Source organism: Petaurus breviceps, unplaced genomic scaffold, assembly GCF_028583685.1.
Source record: "Petaurus breviceps papuanus isolate PSGF00001 unplaced genomic scaffold, PetGlider_PUasm1.0 90740, whole genome shotgun sequence".
Lineage (NCBI taxonomy): Eukaryota > Metazoa > Chordata > Mammalia > Diprotodontia > Petauridae > Petaurus > Petaurus breviceps.
In genome coordinates, this window is record NW_027187330.1 from 994,156 (window position 1) to 1,020,675 (window position 26,520).

The 26,520-nt window shown below is 38.5% G+C and overlaps 1 protein-coding gene across 1 annotated transcript in view; it reads left to right on the forward strand.

The window, feature by feature from the left end:
- DNTT (DNA nucleotidylexotransferase) overlaps positions 1-24,931 on the forward strand; it is a 48,856-nt gene extending 23,925 nt beyond the window's left edge. The window contains exons 2-11 of the mRNA XM_069067052.1: positions 6,663-6,837; positions 9,275-9,400; positions 11,668-11,838; positions 13,198-13,269; positions 15,463-15,586; positions 17,780-17,912; positions 18,073-18,181; positions 20,661-20,924; positions 23,901-23,984; positions 24,480-24,931. Of these exons, the coding sequence (XP_068923153.1) occupies positions 6,736-6,837; positions 9,275-9,400; positions 11,668-11,838; positions 13,198-13,269; positions 15,463-15,586; positions 17,780-17,912; positions 18,073-18,181; positions 20,661-20,924; positions 23,901-23,984; positions 24,480-24,566 (1,272 nt within the window). The 5' untranslated portion in view covers positions 6,663-6,735 and the 3' untranslated portion in view covers positions 24,567-24,931. The remainder of the gene's footprint in view (positions 1-6,662; positions 6,838-9,274; positions 9,401-11,667; positions 11,839-13,197; positions 13,270-15,462; positions 15,587-17,779; positions 17,913-18,072; positions 18,182-20,660; positions 20,925-23,900; positions 23,985-24,479) is intronic.
- Positions 24,932-26,520: the final 1,589 nt, after the last annotated feature.

The window sequence follows — 26,520 nt, forward strand, 5'->3', positions numbered from 1 at the left end:
GCAGTGAGATGACATCAAAGTTCCTGGAGACCAGAAAGTCTTAGCATTCTGTGCTCACGGTTGGAGATTCGAGTTGGGGTTTACAACCAGAAGCCACAGCTCCCAACATGCATAGGATCAGGACCACAGAATCAGACCATGGGAAGAAAAGACCAAAAAAGATGAAAGCTCTTATTTCCTCCAAGATATATGAAATTAAATTTCACGAATTAGTTCTTTTTATTTTGGAGAAGAAAATGGGGGCAACCCGGAGAACATTCCTGATGGATCTGGCTCGAAAGAAAGGCTTCAGGGTTGAAAACGAGTTAAGGTAGGATGGTAGTTATTTCATTTTTTAAAACTGTGATTGGCTTAAAAAAAAAAAGAAACCCAATGTATTTAAAGGTCTACTTACCAAGCGAGCATCATCCTTATCACACCCATAGGTTATTTATACAGACACATGGACATATCATGGGCTAAAATTGAAGCTCTAAATAACTGATCATTCACGTGATTCATTAACTTTTCTAAGATGCATGATAAATAAATCAAGAGAAATTAGGTTTGCTCCAGAAGGTAGTAAAAACTTAGCAGTTCTTTGGCTTTGCATTCTGGTAAAGGGTGGCGAGAGGGTGACAATTAAACAGTGATTGGTATGTGGAGAAAGTATTGGGATTTTTCTACAGCTTAATTTCGTTCTTGACAGAAACTCATCAATTTCTGTGCATTTTCCCCAACTTAAACCAAAGGGTTTCAACTACTTTAACACAGAAGCCTGGTCTTCCTGTTTTTCTTTCACCTGGGCTCCTGTATGTGAGTGCAGCTTTATTGGCAGGGGTGGGAGGGCTGACAGGTGCATGCAGTCTGCTCACACTGCCTCCAGTGGGGGTAGGCCATTAAGTGTGGTCAGGAGAAGGTTTCTCTGCAGGATGGCCTTGGTGAGGAATCCTCAGAAAAATGATGGCACCCTTGGATCCATGGAGACCATAGGATGCAATTGCTAAAACTTTATTGAGGAGAGAGCTAAGGCCTTGAAAAGGAGTTGGGACTTGGTCAAGGCTGCATAATCAACAAATGACAGAGAATGAGAATTTATGTTTCAATTCTCAGGCCTCACCAAACACAGGCATAATGGATGGCACTCCCAAATGTGCTAAAATCAGAGCCTGGGAAGGTAGGATAACTGTCAGTCATTTTCAGCAGGGAGAGAGATACATCTCCAAAACAGTCACGAAGCATCACACTTAAGGACTTTCTGGTATATATTATATCTACTAATATGCAGCCAGATCAAAAAACTCAATTTAATGGGGAGAGGAGCAAGGGGATGGTGATGATAAAGGATCCAAATGCAGAAGTAAATTCTGATTACAAATAGGAACTTTAGGATTTGTGGGATGAACAAAAATAAGGCAACCTGACAGATTTTGAATGACAAGGGTATTGATAAAACATGTTCCAAACAGTTTATAAGTATAGAACCCAAATCATTACTTTACACAGACACACACACACACACACACACTCAGACACACAGGAGCACACATACACCAATGCATTCACACAAATATACACTTTGGAATTCTCTGGGAAATCTGTTACTTTAAAAAGGTTTGATAGGAAAAATTAAAAAAAATATTCCACAGTGAATGTAAGACTATCCTAAATTATTATTATTTTTTTTTTTTGCTTTTTGGAGGGCAGTTGGGGTTAAGTGACTTGCCCAAGGTCACACAGCTAGGTTTGTGTGTGTGTGTGTGTGTGTGTGTGTGTGTGTGTTAAGTGTCTGAGGCCAAATTTGAACTCAGGTCCTCCTGACTCCAGGGCCGCTATTCACTGAGCCAACTATCCTAAATTATTGAGAAGACAACAAATATTATCATGTTAATAATTTACTCTAATGTCCATCACCAAAGTGAAGAATACAAGATGAGAAGAATGTATCATCCACTAAAATATTCACCTGAGAGGTTTTTTAATCTCCTTTCGTCTTTTTCTTTCTCCTCTTTGTCACGTTGCCTCTCATGGTTTCTCTTCTTTTCTTCCCTTTTATCTTCTCTCCTTCTTTGCCTTTCCCCCTTTCCTTTTATTCTCCTTACTCATCATAACAGGCAACTGAAGTATTTTTAAATCGATATTTGTTGTTCTTCTTGAATTACATGTTATTATCTCTGCCTTTAATTTTGCAAGGAGGAAAATTGAACATTTTCTTTTCCTCTCTTTCAAGAAAACCCCAATTTGGACTTTAAAAAATTAGCATAAAAAGACCTGATTCCTAATTTTCTATTGTCAATTATTATTATATCGTGTGGGATTTTTTAAATTTTGTTTTGTATTACCACAGGTCAAAAGTCCTTTCCATCAGTATAGATAAAATCTACTCCTGCTTAAAATAGTTACAGGAAAATGATAGCACATTTCAATTTTATTTCCATAAGTTTTGCTGAATTATTGAGCAGTTCTTGAGTTTGGTCTGGAAATATGGAATCAAACATCTGTGTCAGCTTGGGTTAGTCATTCGCTTTTATCTGGGATTTTATATTTCAGATGCTTCCGTAAAATGTGGCAGCCAGACTAGGTGATTTCTAAGATCCTTTCTAGGGCTAAAATCTAATGACTTTCTATGAGACAGAAAGAGAGAGACATACAGAGACAGAGAGACATAGAGAAAGAGAGAGGGAGGGAGGGATGAAGACAAAGCAATACAGAAAAGACAGAGACAGACAAAGATGCAAAGACAAAGACAGAGAAACAATTTTAAAACATTGTTTTGGCTTTTTCTTTTTACAATCTTTTTATATCATGAATATTTACAAATATATCCCTTTTTCTTTCCTACTCAATGAACCATGAACCATCCCTAGTAACAAAGTTTTTTTTTCAAAGAGTGAAAATAAATCAATTCAGCCAAAAAACAACCAAAATATCGATCATGGCTGGCATCGTATGCAATAGAGAATAATTTTAAAATGTTATTAAATAATGACAATTGACATTTGTATGATGATTTAAATCTTGTAAACATTATATATATATGCACATGTATGTTCACACACATACACAAACACAGACACACACACAGTCATTTGATCCTTACAACACTTTGAGGTGGGTGCTATTATTAGCCTTATCTGAAGATGAAAAACCTTAGCAAACTCTTAGCACGTAAGTGATTTGCCCAGGGTAATGCAGCTGTAAGTGCTGGAATCAAACCCAGGTCTCCATTTCTAGCACTCTATCTACTAGGCCAGGCTTACTCCTTATGGATACATCTGAAATTTAAAAACAAATTACCTGCCCTTTATTCCGAACTACTGGGGTGTTTTTTTTTTTTTGTTGTTGTTGTTGCTTGTTTTTGAAAAACGAGTGCATAGATACATGAAAATATTTCTCCTAAAAATCTCTAAGGACTCAGATAGCAAGCTTCTTTGGCAATGGAGTCCTTGCTTACAGTGAATCTATAACTTGTTCACTCAGAACAAGCTTTTCCTGAGGCCAAAAGTGCTGCATCTTTGCCTGGGGGGGGGGGGAGAGGGGGGGAAAGAGAGGGTGAGAGAGTGTGTGTGTGTGTGTGTGTGTGTGTGTGTGTGTGTACTGAGAACCCAGCCCAGCTGCACACTCAAGAGAGGAAGCTGACATACGGGGCAAGTCAACTGCGGCTGTGCATTTGATGATGGCAAAGTTCCCAGACTTGTACCGTAGAACAAGTACATCTAATGTGTCTTTTATATAAAAATAAATGTATATCAACTACCGGAAACAGAAGCCAGAGTTCTCAAACTGAATTTTCTTACACAGAAATGTCAGCATAGTCTAATCAGGATTGGTGAGAATGGGCCTTATGGTGATTAAAAACAAGATTGCTTATTTGGTGGATTGAAGATTAAGAATGGGAAGGGATGTCAGAGATCGTTTAGTCCAGTTTTTGAAAAACAAATGCATAGATACATGAAAATATTTCTCCAGTTCTTCTTTTATAGACAAGGAAAATATGACTCAATGAGAAGAGAAATGACTTGTCCATAGTCACATAGTTCCTAAGTGGCAGAGCTAAGATTAAGGGTGTGCTGCAGTGGAAAAGCATGAGACTGAGTTCAAATCCTGACTGCCACTTATTGACTATGGAGCCTTGGGCAAGGTGCTTCTTTGGGCCTCATTTCTATAAAACTTAATTATCTATCATTTATAAATAAAAGAGAGTATTATAGAAATTTTGACAGTATTTTTCCAGTTTTTGTCTGTTTTCCTACTTTTGCTTCTTCTTTAAATGCTTTTAGGAGGATATTAAGCCTGTCTTTCCTTCCATTAACTATTTTTTATGAGGCAATACTACTGATAATATTCCATTATTTTCCTCTGGAAGATTTTATAAATGAAGTTATATTTTTGACCAGCAGTATCATTGGCTACCAAGTTTCTGTGATTAGCAAGGTGATAAAATTTGTTGATTCATTTGGTTTGTAGGCTTTTAAAATTTTTCCTATAAAGATTGATTTAATTTAAACTTTCCTAGGCATGTTAAGAATTTGGGTTGATGTTTTATATTTCCCATTGTTTGGTGTCAAAGGCTTTTAAAAATAGGTTGGTCTGGAGTATTCTCAATTTCAACCACATCTCATTTGTATACTCTGTCTTCTAATTTACTGTAGATTTTTATCTTTCTTGTAACAAGTTGATAATCTGCATATAGAGAGTTGATCTGAAAATAATTCCCATATGCCCAAAGGGTTATAAAACTGTGCATACCTTTTGATCCAGCAATATCACTACTAGGCTTGTATTCCAAAGAGATAAAAATAAAAAGGAGGTGGGTGGAAAGGAACTATATGTACAAAAATATTTATAGCAGCTTTTTTGTGGTAGCAAAGAATTGGAAATTGAGGGGATGTTCATCATTTGGGGAATAGCTGACCAATTGTGTTGGAATACTATTGTGCTAAAAGAAATGATGAATAGAATGGTTTCAGAAAAACCTGGGAAGACTTGCATGAAATTATGCAAAGTGAAGTGAGCAGAACCAGGAGAACATTGTACACAGTAACAGCAACATTTTATGATGATCAGCTATGAAGGACTCTGCTATTCTTAGAAATACAAAGATTCAAGACAATTCTGAAGGACTTAAGATGAAAAATGCCACCCACCTCCAGAGAAAGAACTGATGGTATCTGAATATAGATGGAAGCATACTTTTTTAAAAAAAACTTTATTTTTCTTCGTTTTTTTTTCTGTTTTCTTTCATGAAATGGCTAATATGGAGATTTGTTTTGCATGATTACAATGTATAATCTATATCAAATTACCTTCTTAAGGATGAGGAGGGGAAGGAGGGAGAGAATTTGCAACTCAAATTTTTAAAAGTAAATGTTAAAAAATTTTTACATGCAATTGAAAAAATAAAATATAGAAATAGCTAAAAATGGTTTAAGTATTAATTTCCTATTTGTTAAAATGCAGTCAGGTTAATTTCTGATTGTGTTACTTTGTGCTGACCATGTCCAGTGGCTTCCTATTCTCTTCTCAAAGATTCATGCTATGTGTACAGTCTATAAGCCCTTTTCTCTCTCTCCCATTTCTTACTCCTGAACCATGTTTTCCAACATACTCCCTTATGCCCACATATTTGCATTGAAATTACCAAATATTGGATTATATATTGACTTAATTTAGAGGGTCTTGTTGAGGTTTTTTTTATTTTTTATTTTTTGCTTTTTGGAGGGAGGAGGGCAGGGCAGTTGGGGTTAAGTGACTTGCCCAAGGTCACAGGGCTAGTAAGTATGTCAATGGTTTGAGGCCAGATTTGAACTCAGGTCCTCCTGACTCCAGACTCTATTCACTGTACCACCTAGCTGTCCCCTTGTGGAGTTCTTAATAGAATTCCTTTACTTGGGGTGGCTAGGTGGTACAGTGAATAGAGCACTGGCCCTGGAGTCAGGAGGACCTGAGTTCAAATGCGGCCTCAGAGACTTAACACAAAAACTAGCCTTGTAACCTCAGGCAAGACACTTAACCCCAATTGCCCTACCTTTCCCCTACCCCCCAAAAAATGCAAAAAAAAAAAGAATTCCTTTACTTTTACCTCCTCATTCTCTGCAAAAGAGGTTGATTCCTAAATTAATAAGCTAATCTTTTTCACGTTTATCTTTTTTGCAGTTGTTTATTTGCAAAATGAGATTGACCAAGTGTACCATGAAATGCTTTTGGATGCATGTAAAAACCCCCAAACTTTACCAATTAATTTTTTTACCCCTCTACTGAGAATCTCTGAGCCATCTGAACCATCTACTTGAAATGTCTGGTTTCATTATAGTAGAACTCTTAAGATTGATATCATTCTTCTGGAGCTATATCCATTCATGGGTCACTGGATAAGGGTTTCATATCTAGAAGTGCCAATAATGAAGTTACTATTTGTAGAAGGTCTAAAAATATTATGATTTTTATACTCTCAGGCACCTTTTCTTCTATTCTACCATAACAAAAAAGGACCTCATTAATAAATAATCTTTGTATATGGCCCTGAGACCCCATATGCATCTAGTGCATGCAGCTCTTCTCCAGGAAATAGAAAGTCTACACTCACAAGCATTATCCTTGTCCCCTAGTGGCACAATAAGAAGGGAGTCCCTGCTAATTAAACAACAGCATCACCATTCATTGCTTTGTCATCTGTCCCACAGCAATTCAGTGACTCACATTGTGGCAGAAAACAATTCTGGTTCAGATGTCCTGGAATGGCTCAAGGCACATGAAATGGAAAAGACAGCACAGCTTGAGCTCCTTGATGTCTCTTGGCTGATTGAATGCATGAAAGCTGGAAAACCAGTGGACACAAAAGGAAAATATCAGCTTGTGGTAAGTTAGATAGAAATAGTTTTCATTGACGTAAGACTAATTTCTTCAAATGAGAAGAAAATTCCTTCTTACTCTGATATTTCCCAAGACCTGTGATTTTAATGGTCTGCATATTCCAACTCAAATTGCTACACTGCTATAGTGAAAATCTTTACTGCCTGGTGACCATTGCCTCTGGTCAGCCTTTTTCTTATTTATTTGTTTGTTTGGTGAGGCAATAGGAGTTAAGTGATTTGCTCAAGGTCACACAGCTAGTAACTGTCAAGTGTCTGAGGTCAGATTTGAACTTGGTCCTCCTTAGTCCAGGACCTCTATTCATCTTGCCACCTAGCTGCCCCAATCAACCTTTTTCATACTTAGCTAGGCTCTGACTACAGATATGCAAACTCTTTGCTAGGATTGCATTCATAGAGTGACATTAGGGATAATCTAGTTTAATCTCTCATATTCAGAAGATTGTAATGAATTTGGTCCTTGAAAGCCCAGGACCTAACTATTAACAAGAGTTAAATTAACTAAAAATTTGGCCACATCAGGTGTTCCCTTTATAAAGTGTGAACAAATCCTATAAATGAGTCATGGAGAAATGGTAATCAATGATCTCACCAGACACCTTGTCTCCCTTATCCATGACTCTGGCTGTACCACATGCCTAGAATTCATACCCCATTCTTAGATCTATCTGATTGATTCCCTTTATTCTTTTAAGGCATAGTTCAAGCACCATCCTCTATGACCCCCAAATGCTAGCGCCCTACATTCCAAAGTAATTTATATTTAATTATTTCATATGAATTTGTATTTATTCCCTTTATATTTATGCTGTCTATATTTATATTCACACTTGTTGTGTCCCTCATTAGAATGGAAGCACTTTTCAGGTGGGGATTGTTTCCATGTTTATACTTGCACTGCAGCATTTAGCACGGTGCCAGACATACACTAGATCTTTAATAAATTTATTATTGTCCAATTGAAAAATATACTGTCCTTTTGAAAGATATTAAATAGACAAGCTCTGGAAACTATCAGTGAGTTTGGAAGTCTAGGAAGTTGAAGAGAGTCAGCAGCTTAGGAAGAGCTCAGCTCTTTACTTCTTGGTGATGGGTGGTGTGGAAAGGGGGGGAAGAGAAGGAGATTTTTCTCTCTTTTCCATCCTCATTTACCATAGTGTTTATCAATAGAACTAATTACTTAGAAGGAAAAACTGAATCCAAACAGAGAATATATTCAACAGAGTTCTAGGCACAATTGAGGAAGACACATAGATACAGAGAGAAGCACTTAAGGCTAGAAGAAGCTTGAAGTAGCAGAAAAGAGAGATGGCAAGCAATCAGGGGAAAATAGCCCTGGCAATTGAGAGTTGAGTTTCCTGAGGATTCTTCTAGGGGAGAAAGGATGTCAAAGCTCTGTGACATAAGTGTTATAAATTGCCTTGGTCATATGTGTTTTCTACATGTATGACTTTCTACCATTGTTCTGGAAGTTTTTACCCACTTTTCCGATGGATATTATGTATATTTGTTGGAGAGTACGCTCCAAGTTTTTCAGGGGAAATGCTCTGTGGTTGCTGTTCCTCCATACTATTTTAGCAAATGCCTCTCCTAAGAGCTATTTGTGCTTACTGGTTGACTATTGATAAGAAGCACACCACTGGGGGCTCATGGGCTATAGTTTTAGGAGTGAGCATCTCAAACCTGAGGTAAAAACCGTTCTCTGGAAAACCCATCCCAGTCATGTGAGTGCAAGTTGGGAATACCCCAGAATGGATGTTACAGTATAAAATTTAGGACTAAAAGAAACCTTAAAGGTCACTGAGTTCAACTCCCTCAGGAAACCTAGGCTCAGAGAAATTAAGTGACTTGTTCAGGGCCACACAGCTAGTGTCTGTGGGGAGATTTGTACTTAGGTCTCTACATCCAACATACCAAACCCCTAGAATTTCATGATTTGTCAGGGAATCTCACCTGGTGCTCTCTCCTTCCTCCCCACCTTCTGTCTTCTGTCTTCTCTCTTTCACCTCCCCCACCTTGTATATACTGCTATGCCATTACTGTGTGATAGCCAACCTGGGAGCCCCACCCTGAGGGTTGTAAGGCTTTTTGTCCTTATCTACTGCTTCCAAAAGCTCAGAGTGGAAGAAAAATGACTATGTTCATTGAGAAAGAAGCTTTTGCCTTCTCGCTACCACAGGTCTATTGAACTGCCCCCCAGCCTAGGATTACAGGGAGTTAGATTAGATGATCATTAAAGTCTTTCTGGCTCTAAGTTTCTATGATTTAAAATATGCTTACATTAAATTAAAAATATTAAATTAACGAGTATTTCTTCTGAATACCTACAAACTTGGTGCCATTTTGATTAAATGTTTTCTGCTGAAATTACTATGGGTTCTAGAATGAAAAAAAAATGACTTTCTTTCTGCTTTCTTGCATAGGAGAGCGGGATTCATCCAGATCCAAATCCAGCCACCTTGGCGATTCTACCACCTGCAATGAAAGCCATCTCCCAATATGCTTGCCAAAGACGGACAACTTTAAACAACTATAACCAAAGATTTACGGTAAAATAGTTAATATAAAGCAATGTCGATAGAAAATGAACACATTACAGTCAATTTCCATTTATCCGCAAGCAATATGACCAGATTATAGATTTTCTAGGGCATCTTGGGTGTGCCACATTCTCATTGGTCCTCCTTCTGGTATGTTTCAGAAGTTTCCCTTTCCTCAAGTAGGAAAGAAAAACTGTAAAACTAGTTTTCTGAAAATCCCTTTGGGAATTATCCACAGTACTGATCACATAATTAAGAGATGTCTACTACTTTCTGTGGCTACTGCTGTATTATGCTAAATGTAAATGTAGAAATGAGTACCATTCCACACTTAGCACAGTAATGACTTATTGACCAACTAGACCTGGACTTGGAATTAGGAAGTCTTGGCTTTAGATTTTGACTCTGACTCTTAATAGTCACATGACCTCTTATAAGTTCTTTAACCTCTATACACCTCAAGCAACTCTCTAAAACTTATCTACTAAGTCACGGATAGGTTGCAATCTTGCACTGGTGAGCCAAATTCCCATTTAGGAAGTTCCCTAAACTGATAAACTTGATAATGGTAATAGTAATAACTAGCATTTATATAGGGCTTTAAAGTTTGCAAAGCACTTTTGCCCTCACAACAGCCATGGGAAGTAGGGGCTATCATTATCCTCCTTTTACAGATGAGGAAACTGAGGCAGACAGTTTAAGTAATTTGCACAGAGTTGTACAAGTCTTAATTCAGGTCTTCCTAACTGTGCCACCCTGCCCTCCAATAATGGCATATTATAGTCACTCAGTAGTTACAATGGTGTATTAACATGCATTGGTTCATTTCTTCAGTAAATTAACCTCCTTACATCAGGTTTGTGGTATTTACCTATTCTGACTTTCTACTCTAGGAAATCAGATAAGTCACTGTGAAGCATCAGTTGACAGATACATAGAGTCTTAGATAATAATTATCTAGATCATCTAATCTAACTCCCTGTAATCCTAGGCTGGGGGGCAGGAAAATAAACCTGTGGTGGCGAGAAGGCAAAAGCTGCTTTCTTAATGAACATATTCATTTTTCTTCCACTCTGAGGTTGTTTGGAAGCAGTAGATAAAGACAAGACATGGAATCTCCTTTCAAATAGTTACTTAACCCCAATTGCTTAGGGGCGGCCAGGTGGCTCAGCGAGTAAGAGCACCGGCTCCAGTGTCGGGATGACCTGGATCAAATCCGGGCTCAGATACTCAGCACCACACCCAGAAATAATAACTGGCCGTGCAACCTTGAGCAAGTTACTTAACCCCAATTGCTTTAAAAAAAAAATAGAAGTGTTGCCTCTGGTGAAAATAAGAGTACTGGCCTTTGAGACTACTAGGTGGCTCGTTGCATAGAATGTTGGACACAGATTCAGGAAGATCTGGATTCAAATCCTGCCTCAGACACTATGTGGTCCTAAGTAATTAACTCAATCTCTCTCAGCCTCAGTTTCCTCATCTGTAAAATAGGGGTGATAAACATGAAATAACATGCTTGTAGCACTTTGAGGTGCTATGTAAATGCTATTATTGTTTATTATTATTAGGCCAGAGAAAGGAATAAGCATTTATATAGGACCTATTATGTGCCAAGCACTGTGCTTTATGAAGATGATCTCATTTGATCCTGAAAGGGAAGTGCTGTTATTAACCCCATTTTACAGGTGAGAAAACAGAGGCAAACAGAGATCAAGTGACTTGCCCAGGGTTACACAGTTAGTAGATGTCTGAGACCAGAATTGAACTCAGGTCTTCCTGACTCCAAGCCCAGAGTTCTATCCACTATTTATTAGCCTTCCTCCTCCTCCACTGTTATTGCTACTGCTGCTACTATTGCTGCTGTTGCTGCTGCTGCTGCTGCTGCTGTTTCTGCTGCTGCTGCTACTACTACTATTACTATTATCAATCTCAATTTCCTCATCCTCTAAATGTCTATAGTAGTAGCATCTACTTCACAAGTTTGTGAGAACAGGTAGATGAGAGAACACATATAAAGTGCTTTGCAAATCTTAAAGCATTCTATAAATGCCAGCTAATATTATTCTTGATGTCCATTTCCCCATTTGTAAAATGGGAATAATCATTGTGCCTACCTCACAGGATTGTCCTAAAGATCAAATACAATAGGAGATATAAAGCATTTGTGAACCTTAAAGCCCGATATAAGTGTTAAGTATTATTTTTAGCTCTTAAACATTGACTTTCTTGGTCACACGAAATACTTCAGCATTTGCAAATCTGGACTTACTTTTTAGGATGCTTTCGAGATACTGGCAAAAAACTATGAATTTAGAGAAAATCATGGCCCTTGCCTGACATTTTTGAGAGCAACCTCCGTGCTGAAATGTCTTCCATTTGCTATCGTCAGCATGAAAGACACAGAAGGACTGCCATGGATTGGAGATGAAGTGAAAGGTATCATGGAGGTAACACAGAAATGACTTTTATTCATGACGTTTCATGTGTCCCTTTAGTTAACTTGTCTATCAAGTAAGTGTGTTGTGTGTGCACAGGTTTATGTGTGTATATGTATATATTGGAGAATCTTAAGATTCTGTTTAGATGGCCAGGATGAACTGGTGAGAGGCCAGTTTATTCGGAGAGAAAACAAGAAGCAGTGATGTGTTATAGGAAAAAGACAGGAGACTCTGGGGTCTTGTCTTCCTTCTGCCACTGACTAGCTGGGTGACCTCAGCAAATCACTTTTTCCTCACCAATAAAATGAAGTGGTGGATTCAGGGGCCTTTAAATGTCCTTTCTGCCTCTAGAACTATGAGCCTAGTTGGTCCTAGGTTTCTTACAGTTCTAAAATAGTAATGAATTTTCTTGGAATGCTTTTCCACATGGAAGTAGATAAGTAGCTCACGTTGACTCCTAGCTTGTTTTCCTGAGCTGTAATTAATAGTTCAGAACCCATCATTTTATAAACATATGTAGGGGGAGCAGCAATTTTTGTCATTAAAATAAATGTATAACAAAAAGTTATTAGTATCACCTGGTCAATCACACAAGTCAATCAGACAGTCAATATTTATTGTCAATACATTAAATCTTAAATAATATTTAAATAAATTAAATATTAAATAAACAATTAACATCAAATAAATATTATCAGTATTTATTAAACACCTACTATGTGCCAAACACTGTGTTAAGTGATGAAAAAAGAAAGACAGTCCTTGCCCTCAAGGAACTTATAATCTAGTAGGGGAATTCAAGACACAAAAGGAGCTGAAAAGCTGGGGGATGGGGAGAGGGTGCCCAATGAAGGGAGGGAAAGAGAAGGGGAGATAGCAGAGATGTCAGTCAGAGGAGTCCCAAGATACTGGAGCCAGGTGAGAGAGGAGATGTCTGAGCTCAACTTGCAAGTGGAAATTTGGAATTCATGTTCCTAGGTTTTAATGAAAAGCAGATTGTATAATGGGAATTGCCATTTTCATATATAATCCTCTTTTTCTGACATCTGTATTTGGAATTTGTTAAGTTTAGAATTTCAAAAAAATACTATATTAATATCCCTTGGGGATGGGAAGGGGAATGGAGAAAGTCTAATGAGGATTTTTAGGATGCCCATGAAAAATCCTTGGCATACCTATTTCCTCAATTTCAAATTGTGAATGTATGTGGTGGGGGTGAGTACAGATGCCAACGTAATCACAGATCCTTCAAGTATTAAAGCTTGTTCATTAAATGAAAACTTCCAAGTCTTCAAACTAGAGGCTCCTGAGATTGTTAATTGTGTAACTAAGTGAATTCTGACAAAAGATTTTAACTGTGCCATGCAGGAAATCATTGAAGACGGAAAATGTTTGGAAGTTCAAGCTGTGCTAAATGATGAGCGCTACCAGGCTTTCAAAGTAAGTTTTCACTTTATTCATCCTGCAACTGCGTAAGGGGTTAGAGATGGCATGATATGATATGAATGGTGAGGGCACAGAATAACTGGTTTCCACTCATTCCCCCTTTGTGGCTCACTCATGGCTTGCTTGCTCGACCACAGACCAGCCCTATAACCTCAGAGAGTTCTCTCCACCTGTCTAGATCTGTTTTCCTTGCTTTAAAATCACTGATTTAGACTAAATCAGGGATTCTTATCAGGCGTTCTTAACTTTTTTTTTTTTTGCGTTAAATGAGCCCTTTTCGGGGTGGCCAGGTAGCACAGTGAGTAACAGCACCGGCCCCGAGTCTGGATAACCTGAGATCGAGTCTGGGCTCAGACATTTAGCACCCACCCAGAAACACCTGGCCGTGTAACCTTGAGCAAGTTACTTAACCCCGATTGCTTTTAAAAAAAAAATAAATAAATGAGCCCTTTTGTCAGTCTGGTGATGCCTATGGACCCATTCTCTGAAAAATGTTTTTATAATAGCTAACATTTATATGGTATTTGGAGGTTTGCAAAGAGCTTTCCAAATATTATCACATTTTATCCTTATAACAACCCTGGTATGTAAATGCTATTAGCATCTCCATTTTACAAAAGAGGAAACTGAGGCAGATAGAGGTTAAATGATTTGGCCAGGGTCATACAGCTAGTATCTAAAGCTATATTTGAACTCAGATCTTCTTGACTTCAGGTTCAATGGTCAATCCATTGTGTCCTAGCTACACGAATATGCATAAAATAAAATACATAGGATTACAAAGAAAACCAATAATGTTGAAATAGCAAAAAAAAAAAAAACAAGAAGAAGTAACATTCATGAAGTACTTACTATGTATCAGGCACTATGCACAGCACTGTATGATTATTATTTCATTTGATCCTTACAAGAACTCTGGGAAGTAAGTACTATTATTATTCCCATTTTACAAATGAGGAAACTGAGGCAAACAGAGGTTAAGTGACTTGCCCAGGGTCACAGTTGGAAAGTGTCAGAGGCTGGATTTGAATGAACTTAGGTCTTCCTGATTCTAGGTTCAGTGCTCTCTCCATTGTGTGACCTAGCTATAGAAAATACATAGGGTTACAAAAAAAATTATGCAGGTATCAAAATACTTATTTTTAAAACAAGTTCACAGACCTAGGCTTAGAAATTACTTTGAAGTACAACTAAGGCATCTAGGTGTTACAGTGGATAGAGTGCTGACCCTGGAGTGAGGAAGACCTGAGTTCAAATCTGGCCTCAAACACCTGCTAGCTGTGTGACCCTGGGCAAGTCACTTAATCCTGTTTGCCTCAGTTTCTCATCTGTAGAATGAGCTGGAGAAGGAAATGGCAAACCACTCTAATATCTCTGCCAAGAAAATCCCAAATGGGGTCAGACATGACAACAACAAATTGTGCTAAGGCAGAAGGGATAGAAAAAGCCCAATAAATAAAATTATCATTGAAAGAGATTTATGTTCTAATGAGGGAGATATGCTTAAACAAATCATGAGTAGAAGGCATAGGATCATCATAGCATAGATTTTAGAGCTGCAAGAAATCTCAGAGACCTCCATCATGGGGAAGGTCCTGATCAACCTTCATTCCCTTCCTCTCTCTCCTTCTGACTCTTCACCTGATCTGCCTTCTCACCCTGGAACATCCCTCCACCATTGGGTGCTGTTCTCCCCTTGGTGAGTTCCTTCCAAGGCTTCCATTTTGAGGAGGGGTCTGGTCAGGCCATCCTTCATTCTACTCCTACTTCTGTTTCTGAATCTCCAGACTTTACCTCCATTCCCTGGCCTTGCTTCTCACCTCTCTTTTATGTGTTTTCTTCTCCCAGGAGAATGTAAGCTCCTGGAGGGCAGGACTATTTTGCTTTTTGCTTGTATTGAAGTCCCCAGTTTTTTGCACAATGACTAGCACATAGTAAAAGGTTAATAAATGCTTCTTGCCTTCCTCCCTCTCTATTCTAACCCTTTCACTTTACAGATGAGGAAACAGAAGCCCAGGGAAATGAAATGACTTGTCTAAGGCCACACAGGTGGTAAAATGGCAGAGCCAACATTTTGACTCAGGGCCTCTGACTCTAAGTCAGGCTTTGAGTGCTTGAAAATATTATCTTATTATGCCCATAATTTTTTACAGCTTCTTGTGACTCATGCCTTCCTATTTGTTTTAGCTGTTTACATCTGTGTTTGGAGTTGGCTTAAAGACAGCTGAGAAATGGTACCGAATGGGCTTCCGGACACTGAGTAAAATCCGATCCGACAAAAGCCTGAAATTTACCAAAATGCAGGAAGCAGGTAAAGGAGCGTCTATGAGGGGATGTCACTCTAATAAATTGAGGCCTTTGCTGGAGGTGAGAGGAAGAAGGGGAGATAGAAAGTCCCAGAGAGAAGCATGAGAGCTATCTGTAGATCTGATGGGTCCTTCCCCCTTTTTGAGGGCTGCCTAGGACTAGAGTGGGAAGGTAACCAGGCTGTGCCCCTTGCCAAGCTGCTGATGAGCCCTGGGCCCAGCCCAGAATGACAACTGAATTCAAACATCCTTTTTGAATAAGGGAAGTCAGTAACAGAAAGGTTGGATGGAAGTAAATGGGGCCATAGGAGCATAGATTTAAGCCAATTAGTCCAACCCTTTCATTTTTGGAGATGAAGCATGAGTCTCAGAGAGGTTAAATGACCCGCCCCAAATCACACAGTTAATACATGTCAGAGGTGGAATCTGAGCCCAGGTCTTCCTAACTCCAGGTCCAGCACTCTGATTTTCTATACCATGTTGCCTCTTAGTAGTCTAAAGTAATAGGCATTAAGGGAAAGATGCCAATGTAAGGACCCCGTTCTCTGTCTCTAACATGAACCTTATTCCCAAGTTTCAATTCTATTTTCAGAGCCTGCAGCCCTGTGGCTACCTCAACCTAAATGCATGCAAAATTCTCCATACAACCAGCTACACTTTTTGACTTTTGTAATTTTGCTAACAGAGTCACAATTCTCCCAGTCAAGTCAGCTGGAAAGCTTGAAGTCCTTTCTGGTTCTTTCTTTTCTCTGGTTCCCCACAGTTAATCAATCATAACCACTTGCATCTCTCTCTCTTCCTTTTCATCTCTACTACCGCTGCTTAGAACCATCCCCTTAGCAATTCATACCTTCAGTAGTTTCCCTGCCTATGGAAATGCATTTTGCATGATCTTACATGTAGAATTGATATCATGTTGCTTGCCTTCTCAATGGATAGGGAAGGGGTGGGAGAGAGGGAGAGAATTTGGAACTCAAATTTTTAAAAATGTTAAAAATAAAGCAATATTTTTAAATAAATAAATAAAGGTTTCCCTATCCTTTTGACATTTTGTTCTCTATGAAACCAGCCTGCACTCCACCAAACAGAAATATGACTGTGATCACATCACTCCCCTACTCAAAGACCTGGAATAGGTCATTACCTGTAAGGTATAGAGGATGAAATACAAATTATTTTCTATTTTAAGGCTGTCTCTAGTTTGGCTACCAGAGTCAGGCTGTAGAATCTTTAAAAAAAACACTTTTCAATATGTACAAAAAGATATAATTTTAAAATAACAAAAAAATTAAGAAAAGCACCACATCGCAAAAACATAAATATTATCCTAGTCTACAAGCATACTCAAGTAGATCTCTGATCCATTGGATTGGATCACAGAGCTCCTTGAGGGCAGGGATTGTCTTCTGTCTTTCTTTGTATCGCCATACTTAGCACAGTGGTGCTTAATAAATGTTTACTGACTGACTTATCTCATCAATTCAGGCTTCTCTCCAATGATGAAAGTCACCACCCATCCTCTCATAAGCTCACTCCTGGGGATGCCCCCAACTTGTTTCTGACATTGTGAAGATACCAGTCACACTTATGGCTGTCTAATCACCATCCCTAGCCCTTGCCACAAGACCAACCATCATATATTGCCCTATAACATCTCTTACTTCTGTTGTTTGGAGTTCCTCTTTGGTTACTTGTGTCTTGAAGTCTGCTCCTACCCACTGTGCTCCTGCCCATTGTCTCTCCATTGTTAGTTAGAGCGGGCATTCCTTCTGTGTATATTAGTGCTTGCTGGCTGCTGAGTTCCTATCCAGTTCCCAAATTCTGTGATTCTGCCCTCCATGTGATATTAATTTCCAATTCTTCAGAGACAATGGAGGGTTTGTTTCTTACAACCTGCATAGGAACTTCAAAAAAAAAAATCCCTCCCATCCACATCATATTCAAAGTGGCATCATAAGATGCAAGATTAATGAGCAGCAAGAAAGGCAATGTACAAGCAAACTACAGCTCATCAGTAAATAGTTGAAACTTGTTTTTAAATGTTAAGGGGGTAATATCTGATTGACTAGGAGTAATCATTCTCAATACTGTTTGTGTCACCCAGGAAAGTTACAGGAATGCACAGTTCACTTCTAGCCTAGACTAGATATTTCATGCAGCATTTTTTTTTCCAGTTGATGTGTCAAATTACTTTTCAGGGTTCCGATATTATGATGACCTCATTAGCTGTGTGTCCAAGGCAGAAGCAGAGGCAGTGAGCTTAATAGTTAAAGAAGCTGTCTGGACTTTTTTGCCTGATGCCTTAGTCACCACGACAGGAGGGTTCCGAAGGTAAAGTCACAGTTTAGTTTAACATTTCATTAACCTAGATCCACCCCATCCCCAAGACCTTCTGCCAAATTAAAAATATGAGATTGTTGATGCTGCTTGACAATCCTATGACATCCTGTAGAATTAAGCCTTCTCACTGTGTTTTTCATTACTTTCTTAGGGGAAAGGAGTCTGGGCACGATGTAGATTTTTTGATAACTAGCCCAGGAGCAGAAAAAGAAGAAGAAGACCAGCTTTTACAGAAAGTTACTAACTTATGGGGAAAACAGGTAAAACATGAAGCTAAATATGGAAATACGTTTTGCATGACTGCATACCTAAAATCTACATCGAAGACTTTGCCTTCTCAAGGAGGGGGAAAGGAGGGAATTTGGAACAAAAACTTATAAAAAATGAATGTTAATAATTGTTTTTACATGTGGTTGAGAAAAAATAAAGACAATCTTGGGGGGGGGATTGAGTTACCTAAGAAATGCTTAGTTAGTAGAACATTATATTAGCACCATCGAATTTGGCCCCAGAAATATCCACTTCATCTCTTGGATCGTTTGTTTTGGTCATTCTTAGCTAATGACATTAATGGCAGGGGACAATGGCTCAGATCTTCCCAAGTGCTATGCTTTCAAAGGTGTTATTCTCTGACCATAAGGTGTTTTATGATCATGAATATATTTTTTGATACTCAGAATCTTCACAAGAAGTAAAATAAAAGTAGAGAAAACACTTCAGGGATTTACGTCCTTCCTCCTCCTCTCTGGAACCCGGCATCCTCAGTCTCAGCAGGACCTCTACTTCCTTTTTTTTTTTTCCAGCTTGTTTGACTATCTTACCAAGGCTAGGTGTGCAGTGGCCAGCCCCAGGCCCCATCCCTCTACTGACTGGCACAGAAGCTTTAACCTGTTCCATTTCCATGACCTGGGCCAGTTAGCCTCTTCTTAATCAGCCTAAGGGCCTCTAGCTCTTGTGGGTTCACCAGCTTGGTGCTGAAATTAGTGTAGGTATCCAGTTGGCTTCAGCTTTCCTGCAGCTCAGAACTCCTGAGTTCCAGAAATCCCAGCCTACCCCTCCCCAGCAGCATGGACTACAGGCTTGCATTGCCATATACACCTAGGCTTCTTTTCATAGAAGAGGAATTTATATGTTTCTTTTTTTCCCCTCTCTTTGTTGTCATGGACTGTGTTTTCTGCTTATATAAAAGAGGAAAAAACAGTAGATAAATATTATTCCCTTTGACAATTTGTCCTCTTATGATTTACTTTGGGAAAACTTTAAAAATTGATGTACATACACAGTTAATACTCAACTATTCGCAGATGACCAACTCATCCTTGAAAGTTGGAAAGCAAATTTTACAGCCAGGGTCTCTGACAAAGGCCTCATTTCTAAAATATAGAGAGAATTTAGTCAAATTCATAAAAATTACAAATTATTCCCCAATTCTTATATGGTCAAAGGATATGAACAGGAAATTTTCAGATAAAGAAATTAAAGCTATCTATAGTCATATGAAAAAATGTTCTAAATTATTAGAGAAATGTTCTAAATGATTAGAGAAATGAAAATTAAAACAACTCTGAGGTACCACCTCACACCTATTAGATTGGTTAACATAAAAAAAGGAAAATGATAAATCTTGGAAAAGATGTGGGAAAATTGGAACACTGATACATTGTTGGTGGAATTGTGAACTGATCCAACCATTCTGGAGAACAATGTGGACCTATGCCTAAAAGGCATTTTGATCCAGCAATAGCACTACTAGATCTGTATCCCAAAGAAATCATTAAAAATGGAAAAGGATTCACATGTACAAAAATATTTATAGCAATTCTTTTTGTGGTGGCCAAGAATTGGAAATTGAGTGGATGTCCATCAATTGGGGGATGGCTGAACAAGTGGTGGAGTATGAATGTAATGGAATACTATTGTTCCATAAGAAATAATAAGCAGGCAAACTTCAGAAAAACCTGGTAAAACTTACATGAATTGAAGCTGAGGGAAATGAACAGAACCAGGAAAACATTGTACACAGTAATAACCATACTGTGCGATGACCAACTTTGATAGACTTGGCTCTTCTCAGCAATGCAAGGATCTAAGACAATACCAAGAGGCTCATGATGGAAAATGCTGCGCATAGAGAAAGAACTATGGAGTCTGAATGCAGATTGAAACATGCTATTTTCTCTTTTCTTTTTTTTTCTTTCTCATGGTTTTCCCCTTTTGTTCTGATTCTTCTTTCACAACATGACTAATGTGAAATATATTTAATATGGTTGTACATACATAGTCTATATCAGATTGCATGCCATCTTGGTGAGGTGGGAGGGAAGAGAGGAAGAAAAATTGGAACTCAAAATCTTGTAATATTAAATGTTGAAAACCATCTCTGCATGTAATTGGAAAAAATAAAATACTATTAAGTGGGAAAAAATAGAAAAAGAAAAAAGTGCATTGTCTGGTAGCTGAGACAATGCAGGCCTGCTAGTCCTATGTTTACATGCAATCTCTGTGGTTTTGGTTGAGTCCCTTATTTTCTCATTTCCTTCTCTGCAAAGTGGGAAAAAGTCAGCGACCACTTCCTTTCTCTTTCCTAGGGATGAAAGAGGTACGGTACCTAAATGAATAGCATTTAAAAGATTTTTTAAAAGTCTTTTAGATTTCTTCCAAGTAATCCCAGTGTGGAATGTTTGGTTTTCCAGTTTACTTGGGAAAGAATAATGAAGCCCTTTTGCTTTTTGTTTTTAGGGGTTACTTTTGTACTGTGACCTCATAGAGTCAACATTTGAAGACCTAAAACTGCCAAGCAGGAAGGTTGATGCTTTAGACCATTTTCAGAAATGCTTTTTGATTCTAAAATTATACCATCGGAGGGAAGATGGGAGCAAATGGGAAGTGCCTACAGGGTCTAATGTGCTGGGAGCAAAAAACTGGAAGGCCATCCGTGTGGATCTGGTGGTGTGTCCATATGATCGGTACGCGTACGCATTGCTAGGCTGGTCAGGCTCAAGGGTAAGTCTTTCCGGAGCCTATAGAAATGCTATTTTTTAACTATTAACTCATCCTTAGTCTTTGCAAGATTTTGGTGGTTTCCGGTTAGGCACAGGGAAATGAAGATTTGTGGGGAAAACCCTTGTGAATAGGATTCTTTTCACATAGACTTAAACAAGAGGGACATGCAATGATTTGGCTGGTCTCTTGGAGTGGAAGTCAGAAGACCTGGGTTCCAGCCCCAGCTCTACCCCTTACTAGATGTATAACCATGGACAAGTCACTGAAGCTCTCTGAGCCCCAAAGATAAATATCTTTGAAATGGGAGTAAAACTATCTAGCCTTCATATTTCACAGAGACACCCTGTGAGGATCAAAGGGACTAATGGATGTGCAAACCCTTTGAAAACTAAAAAGTGCTCTACAAAGGTAAGGAATTATTACAGTTCCTAGTCATAGAAAGAACACCAGATTAAGGTCAAGAAACCTGGGTCTATCTGACTCTGCTCCTTATGAGTATGAAGCCCTGGGCAAATTATTTAGCTTTTCTTGCCCTCATCCTTCCAATAAAACTCAGATTGTTCAGACCTGAAGGGAAATTAAAGACCATAAATCAAAGAATCATCTTCTGGTTCAGTACCTAATATTACAAATAAGGAAACCAAGACCCAAAGAAGTAAACTGACTTGCCAAGGGTCACACATCTACTTAGTGGCAGAGCAGAGACTAGAACCCCTGGTATCACAATAAACCCTAGTTTGGGGCTCTTCCCATTACATTCCACCATCTTTCATGATTCTAAATATCCTTTAAGTGTTCATTGGTGGAGATTTGGAAACTGTTACTGTGGCTTAGTGGATAGGACACTGAGCTTGAAGTCAGGAAACCCGAAGTTCAAACCCTTCACAGACACTTACTAATATCTCTTTGAAGTGAGTCTTTCAGACATTTTAAGCTGTTTCTCACATTTTCCCTAAGTCTTGTCTTGTCTGGACTAAAGATAGGTAGCAGCCAGGTGGCACAGTAGATAGGGTGCTGGACTTGGAGACGGGAAGACTTGAGTTCAAATACTGCTTCGGGCACTTATTGGCTGTGTGACCCTAGGCAAGTCACTTAACTCTGTCTACCTCAGTTTCCTCATCTGTAAAATTGGGATAGTAATAATAACTACTTTCCAGGGTTTTTGTAAGGATCAAATGAGATAGCATACATAGCATCATGGAATTAGGACTGGAAGAGACACTAAGCAAACCCCCTCATCTTACAGGCATGGAAACTGAGTTCCAGAGAAGTTAAGAGACTTGTCTAAGGTCACACAAGTGGTAAATGGAAGAGATAAGATTCAAAACCATGTTCTCTGACTCCAGATCCAGAGCTTTGTCACTAACAATGACTCCTGGGAATCTACAAGTTTTATTTTGGATTATTTCCCTTTTCCCTCCACCTCGAATTGGAGAATTCCTTTCCTTAAGGATGACAGTCCTGGATCCTCAAAGATTTTTTTTTAAGGGTACTTGGTCTAATATATCACCACATTAAGATGCATTTCGGGAAGGGACACTTTTGAAGTCCATGTTATCGCTTGCTTCATGGAATCGGCTTCCTCCTTCACCAGCAGAGGGAGCTACCACCTCATTTGGTACCTCCCTCACTCCATCTGGGCTGAAGTATGGGCTTCTGTGAGGTTTCCTCACTTTGAACAGAGTTTGCCTCAAATCCCACATCCTCTTTTCTGCCTACCCTTCTTTCTATTTCATGGCCTTGCCTTCTTTTTCTTTCCTTTCCTTTTTTCTCCTCTTCTCTTTTTTTCCTTTCCTTTTTTTTTTGCAACAGATGATCACATTAGAAAATAATTTTCATTTCTATGACTGTCAGAGATTTCATTCCCTGGGGTTCTACTTTGCTAGCCTCATCCTACCTCTAACCTCATCACTCCATGTGCCTATGGGAAGCCAATATTTAAAGAGTTAACCTTTTCTCAAGCCCTGAGGTATTGTACTGAATAGACCTGGAACCCAGAAATTAAGACTTCCCGAGATGCTTAGTACCTGTGTGACCCTGGCAAGTCACTTGGCCCGGTTTGTCTCAATTTCCTCCTCTGTAAAATGAACTGGAGAAGGTAATGACAAACCATCCCAGTATCTTTGCCAAGAAAGCCCTAAATGGGGTCATGGAGAGTCAGATATAACTGAAAACAACTCAACAACAGCAACAACATATAAACTCACTATGAGTCAGTAGTGAGATGCAGTAGGCAAAAAAAGCTGATGTCATCATGGGCTACTTTAACAGAGGCATAGTTTAAGGGGAGGCTAGGTGGCCCAGTGAATAGAGCACTGGCCCTGGAGTCAGGAAGACCTGAGTTCAAATCCGGCCTCAGATACTTAATACTTACTAGCTGTGTGACTTTGGGCAAGTCATTTAACCCCAATTTCCCTGCGTGCTACTTTTTAGGAAGGACATTGACAAACCAGAGTCTGTACAGAATCTATACAAAGAAGAGCAACCAGGATGGGTATAGAGAACAGATAAGCTTAATTGACAGTTAATTGATGATTTTTATCTGAGAGAAAAGAATATCACAGTCTTCCCATATTTAAGAGACTGTGAATTACTCAGGATAGATTGCAATTTGGACCATTGCATCACAACAGGGAGATAACCAATACAATGAAATATTAAAGTGCAAGCCCTATGGAAGGGGTATTAAAATTAGTCTTCTTGGCCACAGCACCTGTCCAACTGAAAAAAGATTCTGTAAGTAAGTGTATGGCTGAAACTGACGTTCTGTAAGTGTATGGCTGAAACCTGTTCTGTAAGCATATGGTTGAAACTGACATTCTGTAAGTGTATGGCTGAAACTGACGTTTTGTTCTCCTTACCAAATTTATTGTAGAAACTATTTCATTCTTTGTCGGGTATCCTAAAACATTAATAATTAAGTAATGAAGACATTCTGAATATGATATGAATTTACATCTAATATGTAATTCACAGCAATTTGAAAGAGACTTGCGGAGGTATGCTACCCATGAAAAGAAGATGATGCTGGATAATCATGCTTTGTATGATAAGACTAAGGTAGAGTTTTTTCTTTGAAGCGAATAACGCTCTTCATAATCTCCAAGATTATATAACTATCTGTTTATGTATGTGTGTGTATTTGTGTGTGTTTATATCTATATCTATATGTACACATTGTTTCTCAGTTACTGATTTCTCATACAGCTTGCCAGTACCAATTACTTATGGGGGAAAAATTCTGTTTCTACAAAACACCATAATTATTAACCTGAAGATGCCCTTAGCATTTCCCCATGGATTGACATTGAATTATATGGCATCTAAAAGAGGAAAACAGTCCTTCTTACTTTCAGAATTTCACCCAGCAGGGGTGTGTGAATTATGTTTTCACATAAATTCTAGATTAAAAAAAAATCCAGCAACCCAAGATTCTTTTACATGGTGATGCCTTTTCTGCAAATACCCTTTCCATTGTGCCAATGTAAAGTTGTTGCCCAGTGAGAAGATACTAATGTACTAGAATTTCACTTCTTGTTATTTTATGGTTTTCAGAGGATTTTTCTCCAAGCCAAAAGTGAAGAAGAAATTTTTGCACACCTGGGATTGGATTACATTGAACCATGGGAAAGAAATGCCTAGAACAAAATTGTATGAACATCTCTCTGTGGCTTGATCTCTCTTTCTTCATCATAAAATGTGGCTCAATAATTCTGCTATCTTTGCCCTGTGGTAGTAGATGCTGAAGGAAAGCATAGAAGCTACTAAAATGTAGCTAAAATATTGATTGCTCCTGAAAAGGATTTTTTCCTATGCAAATTCTAGTGGCCCCAAACTTTTCAACAGATTGAATTTCAAAAGTTCATATGTAAATCAACCATTTTGCTCTCAGACTACATTCTCTGCATAATGCACACTGCATTGATTCTCAGGTCAGCTTATAAAAACCTATGTAACCCCAAAGCAGGTGAAATCAAGATTCACAATAAAAACATAGTAGAAAAATACATTGTAATGTAATCTTTTTCTTTTACAATGATAAGAATTGACAATTATACATTGCTCTGAAATTTGCAAAGCTCTTTACATACATTGTCTCATTTGAGTCATAGTTATTCTGTGATGTAGGCTGTACAAAAATTATCATGCCCGTTTTACAGATGGAGAAACTGAGGTTCAGAGCAACTTAATGATTTACCCTTGGCTACATGCCTAGGGACTATCAGAGGTAAGATGTGAACTCACGTCTCTCTGACTTTGAGTTCTCTGCTCCATGATGTTCCAATGTAAACAAACAGCACACAAAAAACTTTTAAATGCATAATGTTTTCTAATCAAGTTCCTACTCGAGGACTAAAGGTTACAACATGGACTGAATTGCATGAACTCAGACTTGACTGATTTCAGGAGGAATGTGGCAGACCAATTACACTGAAATATAATTTAAAAAAATTTTTTTAAACAAGTCCAAGGATCCCAGGTGAAGAACCCCTGTTTTAATTAAATTTTGTCATCAATGGTCTAAAATAAGACTGAATTTTGTTGTTGTTGTTGTTTGGAAAGGCAAAATGGCATATTAGAATGTGTGCAGGGATTTAGAGTAAGAAGATCTTGCTACAAATTCCAGCTCTGCCAATTACAACCTGTGTGGCCTTGGATAAGTCACTTAACTTTTCCAGGTCCAACTTTCCTCATCTGTAAAATGAGGGGGTTGTACTGAGGTACTCTAAGCTCTTTCTATCTGTAAATCTATTTTTTATATTTTAAGTACTGGAGAATCTCCATTAAATAACTAGGTAGGTAGTATTACTAAATTCACTCTAAACAGCAATCTCCGGTTTTTGCCAATCACACCAAAGGCTGAAGAAGTAGATGGGGGAAGCTATGCATTCTTTCAAGAGACAGTTATTTGATCTCATCATCAATATGATGGACTAGACTTTTTTTTTTTTTTTTTGCAATCCTCACTGATTCTCTATACATACACACCAAGGAGGAATTATGTACTAGATGTAGAACAATTGTAGCCAGATCCACGGGCTAAGATGGAGAAACACCCCATCCTCCATCAAAGTAAAAACTTCATGAATTAACTTAGGTAACCCTTAAAGTATAACCCTAAGGGGCTGCTAGGTGGTGCAATGAATAGAGCACTGGCCCTGGAGTAAGGAGGACCTGAGTTCAAATCTGGCCTCAGACACTTAACACAAAAACTAGCCATGTGACCTTGGGCAAGTCACTTAACCCCAATTGCCCTCCAAAAAGCGCAAATAAATAAATAAATAAATAAACGAAGCAGAAGTATAACCCTTAATTTCTCCCCTCCCCTCAACTCCGTATGTCTACTTAGGCACAGAAACTGGCCCATAAACTTGTGTCTGAAACTCACATAGAAATTCACCTCTTGATACAGAAACTACTGGTACACTCTATATACCTTGTCTGCTCTTCCCTCCCTCTTTCTTCCCCCCACCCTCCCTTGCCTCCTCTCTGGTAAAACCATTAAATTAGGGGACTCAAAGCTACAGGGTTTTTCTTTGAAACACCCTTCCCACCTTTCCTAACTCTGTAATAATAATAATAATAATAATAAACC